This window comes from Leucopleurus acutus, assembly GCF_964270905.1.
Source record: "Leucopleurus acutus genome assembly, chromosome: 16".
Taxonomy (NCBI): domain Eukaryota; kingdom Metazoa; phylum Chordata; class Mammalia; order Artiodactyla; family Delphinidae; genus Leucopleurus; species Leucopleurus acutus.
The window spans coordinates 14,338,686-14,346,654 of NC_139158.1; the positions used below are offsets into that span (position 1 = coordinate 14,338,686).

General features: G+C 43.0%; 1 protein-coding gene across 3 annotated transcripts in view; it reads right to left on the minus strand.

Moving 5' to 3' along the window:
* Positions 1-7,116, minus strand: part of LOC309973319 (S-adenosyl-L-methionine-dependent tRNA 4-demethylwyosine synthase TYW1) — a 203,826-nt gene extending 196,710 nt beyond the window's left edge. For all 3 annotated transcript variants that reach the window (XM_082857504.1, XM_082857503.1, XM_082857502.1), the window contains exons 1-3: positions 6,999-7,116; positions 6,079-6,206; positions 4,992-5,129 (exon numbers count right to left, since the gene is read on the minus strand). In XM_082857504.1, coding sequence (XP_082713630.1) covers positions 4,992-5,129; positions 6,079-6,206; positions 6,999-7,002 — 270 coding nt within the window. In that variant the 5' untranslated portion in view covers positions 7,003-7,116. The remainder of the gene's footprint in view (positions 1-4,991; positions 5,130-6,078; positions 6,207-6,998) is intronic.
* Positions 7,117-7,969: the final 853 nt, after the last annotated feature.

Consider the following 7,969-nt stretch of genomic DNA (forward strand, 5'->3'; position numbering starts at 1 on the left):
GCAGTGAGAGGCCCGCGTACAGCAAAAAAAAAAAAAAAAAAAAAAAAAAAAAATGGGAGGGAGCAGTGGGCCAGAGAAGACCCTGTGGAATACAGAGAATCCGTATTATATGGTACCAGCGCACACAGAGCCTCAGCGACACTCACCTTTTACCCCCAGGCAGACCCCTGCCAGCCTCTTCTCCAAACAAAATGAACCAAATGGCTGGGGAAAGCTACAACTTCTAGCCAGATGTTGGTACCCCAGGAAATTCTCTTCCTCTTTCTGGCTTGGTAGCCTAACACTTGGCTCGCCACCTGCCAGGACTAAAGCTAAGCCTGCCCTCGCCATTTACTGGGCATCCACCAGGCCAGTCTCAGCTCTGGGCGATATTACCCAACAGGGAACAAGGCACACATGTTCCCTGCCCTTAAGGAGCATCAAGGAACATCCTCAAGGAGATGTTCTAATGGACGGGGAGAGAGCAAACACACAAATGAGAAAATACACAGTATATCACATGGTGACCAGTGCTGTGGAGGAAAAGAGGATAAGGCGTAAGAATACGGTATTGGAGGCATGGGGAGAGTTGTTATTTTACATAAGGAGGGTCAGGACAGGTGTATATAATAAAAAATAAATATTTGGTCTTTGCCTCCAGGGAGCTCCTAGAGCTCCTAAAATCCTTGGAACTTGCTGTCTTTGGTATGTTAATGAGATGACTCACTGGGGTTGCGGTGGGGGACTAGATGGCTTCAGGATGGGGGCTGGTCAGCGGAAAACCAACCCTGGGATTAAAGGCTTAGAACTTTCAACATCTTCTCTCCCTGTGGGGAGGGGAGGGGAGGGGAGGCAGGAGATGAAGTTCAATCAGATATGGTCGATGATTTAATCAGTCATGCTTACGTAATGAAATCTCCATAAAAAACCCTAAATGACAGGGGTTGGGGGACACACTGATATGCCGAGGAGGTGGCACGTCAAAATAGGACACAGAAGCTCTGTGCCGCCCCTCCCCCAAGACCTGCCCCATCATCTCTCCCATTTGTCTCTTTCTGAGTTATATTCATTGTTATAAACCAGGAGACTAATCAAAGCAATTCCCTGCATTCTGTGAGTCATTCTAGGGAATCAGCAAACCTAAGAAAGAGACTGTGGGAACCCCTGAATTTATAGCTGGCCAGTCAGGAGTACACATGCCCCTGGGACTTGTGACTGGTGTCTGATGTGGGGACAATCTGACAATAACTCGGGTAGACAGTACCAGAATCGGAAAACAGGTGTGGGAAAACAACTATTTGGTGTCAGAAAACACTGCCACAGGCCTCAAAAATAAAGACTTGAGCAAAACCTGAAGGAAATGAGAGAGCAAGCCAGAGGCTGTCCCCACCAGAGGGACGTGTAAGTGAGAAGGCCCAAATGCGTGAGCACACTCGGCAAGGAGATTAATAAGACTGGAGGGGGGAGACCAAGGACATGAGGTAAAGGAGATGGTGGAGACGCAGAAGTGAGGGCCTCTCGGCCACCATGGGGGCTTTGGCATTTGCTTTAAGTGAATGAGGGAGTCACTGCGCGGTCTTAAGCCAAGATGATTAACACCATTTCGCCGAAGTTCTCACAGTCCCTGTGGTTGCTGGGATGGGCTGAATGAAGGAGGCTGAGGATGAGATGACCACATTAACCCAGACAAAGTATGAGGGAGGCTGGCTTAGGCCAGGGCAGCAGCAGTGAAGGCGGTAAGAAGGGACTGAAACCTGGATCTATTCTGAAAGTAGAACACACAGTATGTGCTGACAGACTGGATGTGGGTAGTAAGAAAAAGAGAGAAGTCAAAGGTTTTTTTGAACTGGGCAACTGGAAGGATGAAGTTGCCATTTATCGGAATGGGAAAAATTAGAGGTGGAACAGGTTTGGGCACAAAATTGGGAGTTTAGTTGTGAGCACACTAATTCTGAGTCGCCTACTACACATCCATCCACATGAAGATCTAAGATAGGCAGCTGGGGATGAGGGTCTGGGGTTGAGAGGAAAAGTCAGATTAGAAACATAAATTTAGAGGCCACCGTCTATTAAGGGATCAGCACACTGAGGCCTGCAGGCCAAATCCGGCCCTCTGTCTTTATAGGTAAAGGTTACTGGAATACAGTCATGCTCATTTATTTACACATTGTCCATGGCTGCTTTCACACAACATCAGCAGAGCTGAACAGCTGCAACAAAGGCCATACGCCTTGCGAAACCTGCAAACCTAAAAAACATATGTAAAATAAACTATCTAGCCCTTTACAGAAAAACTCTGTCAAACTCCAATAAATAGAACTGAAAGCTCTAGATAACAAGATCCCTTAGAGAATGAAGTGAGTGCAGATAAAGACATAGTCTCAAGAACCGTGCCCTGGGATGCTCCTATCTTTGGAGGGCAAGAAGATGAGGAGAAATCTGCAAATGATAGTGAGGCAGACTAGCCTCAGCAGAGGAGGAGAACCTAGAGAAGAGTGTCCCAAAAGTTCAATGGAGAAAGTATGTCAACAAGGAAGGAGCTGTCGTGCAGCTAAGAGGTCAAGTAAGATGAAGACTGAGAATTAATTAGCAACATGAAAGTCACTGGGAGCAGGCTGGGGCACACAAGCCTAACTGGAGAGGGTCAAGAAAGACAGGAGTAGAGAAATTAGAGACAGCAAGCACAGACAACACTTTCAAGGAGTAATACTATAAAAAAAAAAAAAATTGAGGTGGTAGTTAGAGGGAGATGTGAGGTAGATAGGTCACCTGGCATACACTGACCCACCTTGCACACAGCATACAGTGAGAACTTACAACTAGAGAAAACAAGTCTATTTACACAGTTAACAGAGAAAATCCATGCCAGCTACCCCATCATTCCATCCTAAATATGAACAGAAAACCACGGATCACCAAGACCATGATGAGAACAAGTGACAGGAAAGAGAAATAGCAGCAGCAGAAACATGCAGGAAGCAGATAAATCAGGGAACCGAAAAGGAACTCACTGAAATATATTCTTAGATTATGAAAAAGATGCAATAGAAATGGAACAGAATGGCATTTTTGCAATTAAAAACATTATAGCTGAACTAAAACATTCAAAAAAAAGGTTTGGAATTGAAATCCAAGAACCCAGAACAGAAAGAAAGTTACTTTTGTATGAGAGAGGATTTGAGACACAGGAGGCCATCCAAAAGGTCCAACATCCAACTAACCGAGTAGAACAGAGAAAACAGAAGGGAAAGAAGTTTACCCAAGGAATATTAGCAGAATTAATGCACACGAATTTTCAAAACAAAACAGCCCAAGTATACAATACAATGGCTGAAAAAGACCCAACCTAGACACCATCTCACAAAAGCTCCAAACATCTAGGACAAAGGGATGATTCTAAAAGCTTCCAGGGGGCTTCCCTGGTGGCGCAGTGGTTAAGAATCCATCTGCCAATGCCAGAGACACGGGTTCAAGCCCTGGTCCACGAAGATCCCACATGCTGCGGAACAACTAAGCCCGTGAGCCACAACTACTGAGCCTGCGCTCTAGAGCCCACGAGTCACAACTACTGAACCCGTGCACCACAATTACTGAAGCCCGCACACCTAGAGCCCATGCTCTGCAACGAGAAGCCACCGCAATGAGAAGCCCACGCACCACAACAAAGAGTAGCCCCCTCTCGCCACAACTAGAGAAAGCCCGCATGCAGTAACGAAGACCCAATGCAGCCAAAGTAAATAAAATAAAAAATAAATAAATTTATTTAAAAAAGACAAGGATGTGATGCCCTCAAAGTTGTAAGAAAAAAATTTTGCCCGAGTCTTCTATACGAAGCCAAATACGAATCAATCAAATGTGAAAGCCAAATAGAGAAATTCAGATGGTACAGCTTTAAGAAGGGGGGGCCATTTAACTCATATCAACAATGATGTGGGCAACAATATTAAGCCGCTGAGATGTGAGGAACTAATACGAGGAGTCAATAACTTTTATCTAACTTGATAAATCTAGAAACATGGCAGAAGGAGGTTCAAGAAATAACCCTCAGAGGAATTAAAAACAGAAATATCAATAGCTAAAATAGATTCTCTGAAGAGTACTTTTCATTATGAACCCTCTGTACACCTGGATTTGTTACCATCTGCAAGTATTAATTTGATCTTAAAAAAACGTAAAAGCAGGCATAAAAGAGAGGCTAGGAATGAGATCTTCTATGAGTAACATAAAAGGACTTTGTTTCCGCAGCTCAGATGCCTTTCTAACGTTTCTTCCAGTTTCCTGCCTCTGCTGCTTAAGGTTGAACTTAATTATAAGTGATCTTCAATTATGACACACACCACAAAATACTGAAAAAACCTTTTAAAAAGTAGTATTCTACAAAACATCCACAAGAGGGCAGTAGAACCCTCTTTAATACTCTACCAAAATAATGACAAGGAATTCTGTTTTTAATTCATTTTCATGTTAGTCTTAGAATCTTTTCCTAGAAAGCAATAAATAGCTGTGACCTTTATAATAAAGAAGCAAGCAGCATCTAGATACAATTAAAGCATCTTTCAGCTATATATCTGCAGCCGGTATCTACACAGTATTCAATGTATATCATTAACACTTTTAACACTATGAGAAATCAAAATACATTTCATTAAATAGATGTGTGAAGTTGTGAACGTCAGGGCCCATACTGGACATACTGCTGCCACTTTTCACTATCTTCCCTACCTCTATACCCAGTAATGGACTTGGAAATCCAAGTCTCCATTCTGCTGAGCAAGAAGCAAGCTTCAGAACAAAGACCCCGCATGACAGTGACCACCAGACACCCCCAATCAGCTGAAATGGAGATGAAACTCACCCACCACCCCAGAAAGGAAAAATGTATGCTGTAAAAAGGAAAAACAAAGATGAAAACAGATTAGAAGACCAATTCAGTTCACTGCTAAAGAACACTTTTCAGAAACTTTCTTAAAAGATCAGGAGACCCAATGAAAAGTGTCATTATAAGTTCTTACCTTTGCTGTGCCAGTCTGAGAACCATAGAAAATCTTCACTCCAGACACAAAGACTTCCTTCTTTTGAAGAGAGATATAGCCATTTGTCATCAAATCCCGAGATGCTTTCGGAACGGTTTTCTCCTGTGAGTTTTTGTTCTTGAAATAAACACAAAATCCATCAAGTTTGAATATTTTCCCAACTTCATTGGGAATGAAAATTATCAATCGCTCAGATACTGACCCATTTTATTATTCTCTTAATTTTTCAATTGTACTCCTCAAATATTAACCCCTTGGTATAATTAGGTCCTTTTAAAAGCAGGGCCCACATTTCTTAAGACTATAATGATTCCCATTCCTTCCAGGATAAAACTACACGTACTTTCACCCATAATGTGTTGTAGTGGAATAACAGTAGAAACTTATTTTCTGATTCTTAATTATTGGAAGGAAAAGAGAACACTACTACCCCTTAAGGGTGCTAAGCAGATTTGGGGTTTTTGCAAAAGTTTAATTTTTCATTACAAAACCTTCCTGTATCTTAACAATGAGACTTCCACAGCCCATCAAAGAAAAGGTAAATAACTTAGTCTATAAAAACTGACAAGAAAAATTTTTTGGCATTGAAAAACTATTTCTAAAGACCAAACATAAAAGTGATCGAAAGTTCCTTTTAGAATTTCTATATTTTTCTGGAAGCCTTAGAAAATCTGCACTCTGCATTGTCTATAAAATTTGATGCCAAATACTCTCCTAGAAAAAGGAACTCCACTTGGGTTTCCCTGGTGGCACAGTGGTAAAGAATCCACCTGCTAATGCAAGAGACACGGGTTCAAGCCCTGGCCCGGGAGGATCCCACAGGCTACGGAGCAACTAAGCCCGTGTGCCACAACTACTGAGCCTGCATGCCGCAACTACTGAAGCCTGCATGCCTAGAGCCCATGCTCCGTAACATGAGAAGCTACAATGAGAAGCCCGCACACCACAACAAAGAGTAGCCCCCACTCGCCGCAACTAGAGAAAGCCCACACGCAACGAAGACTCAACACAGCCAAAAATAAATAAATAAATATATATTAAAAAAAAAAAAAGTAACTCCACTTACCTGCTTTCTGATGACAATCTGGAAACAAATCCAAAGGCTAAAGCCAAAGGCAAAGCCCAAATATATGTAAAACCTGTTTATCCATAACGATATTAAAGATGAGAAGTCCCACATATCCAAAGAAGGATCTAAATTTAAAATGACACATATAAGTAATTTTATTTGAAGTTACATATACAATGATATCCATTCTTATTTTAGAAAAAAAAAGAAAAAAACCAACCTTCATATTCAACAACCCCACTAAGAAATCTATAAAAAGCAACTCTAATAAAAACAAGACACTGTGATATGTAATATAATTGTCATGATAATGCTAAGTCAAAACAAGAATATAAAATTTTATCTTCATTTGAATATAGCGTTTGGAAAAGAAGGGAACATAAAGTCAAAACACTTTATGTGGAATTATGAGTTAATTTTGCTTTGTTACGCTGCTCCATAAGAAAAATAATACTAAACGTATTCCTCTTTTTTTTAATTTTATTTTTAGAGACCCACATCTACTTGCAAAGGGTTCTCAAATAATTGACCTCAAGTCCCAGTTTTTTTTAAGGGAGATATGGATGGACCTGGACTCAAATGCTGAACCTGGGGGTAATTTCAAAAGGCGAGGTCTAAGATTTGAGGTTTACAGGTGCTACTCCTGGAAAGGACCAAAAGTCCTCAACACACGTGGGTAAGGGGGAGAAAGTTTTCTCTGTCTTTTGCTTGAGGTTAGAAGCATAGTTCTAAACTCATCTCCTAGCCTGAAAAGGCAAAAGCCAGGTCACGAGCAGGGATCAGTCCTCCCTTGCCCCCAGCGGCACCGGTCCCGGGCTGACAAGGGCAACATACTCTGGAGGAAGGGGCCCGAGGGTCTCAGAAAAACGGTTTCCGCCCTTCCCACCCCAAGAACCTTACCCGCCTGTGGACCTTACCCATTCTCCTCAGAGCCCGAGCCCTGCGGCCCGACAAGACACCAGGACTGCGGACCTAAAAAACTTATTGTCCGGCGTGGATACTGGGAGACCACCAGAAATACCTCGTAGCATTAGCTGGGCGCCCACAGTCGGAGGACCTGGGGGCAGCCATGCCACTCGCAGACCTGTCCGGATTGGCTCGAGGAGGAAGGGGGCGGGCCCAGAGAAAAGCACCGCCCAGAGCTCCCGGCGAGGAGGCGGGAGTGCTGCCTGCGGCTCAGGAATCCGCGCTTGAGAGTTAGGGGCGAATCTGGAGAGAAGCAGGCAAAAAAAGGAGGGGGTGGGGGAGGGAAAGTCGGCGTTAAGAAACTAAGGGCATCGCCAACCGAATGCAATATGTGAGCCTGTTTGAATCTCATTTGAAACACACCGACTGTAAAAAGGCATTATTTAGGGGAAATTTGATTATGGACTAGCAATGAGACGCTATTAAGGAATTATGGTTAATCTCGTTGGGTGTATTTGTTAGGAGTTTAGACTGAAGTATTTAAAGCTAAAACTTTATGATGATTTGCTTTAAAATACTCCAACAAAAAAAAAGAGGTAAAATGAAACAAGAACGGCAAAATGTTGATAATTGTTGAAGTGGGGTGATGGGTACATGGCAGTTCATTACACTTTTTTCTCTACGTTTTTTGTGTTAAAACTTTTCTATAACGAAAGGGTAATGTGGGCGTGGCCCGGAACTCCGCGGAACTGTGAGGTGCCCGGCACTGAGTTTCCACCCGGTCACCAAACATTAGCTCCACCAACCAATCAGAGCTCTTTCGTTCATTCCGGAAAGAAAATTACGTCAAGGAAGAGACCCACTCTTTCCGGGCGTGGAGCAGTGTCGTAAAAGCCACAATACGCAGGCGTTCTAGCTCCCTCCTCCTCGCCCGGTTTGCTTAACACCTGACGCCTGCGCAGTAAGTTGCGTGGGTGGATCG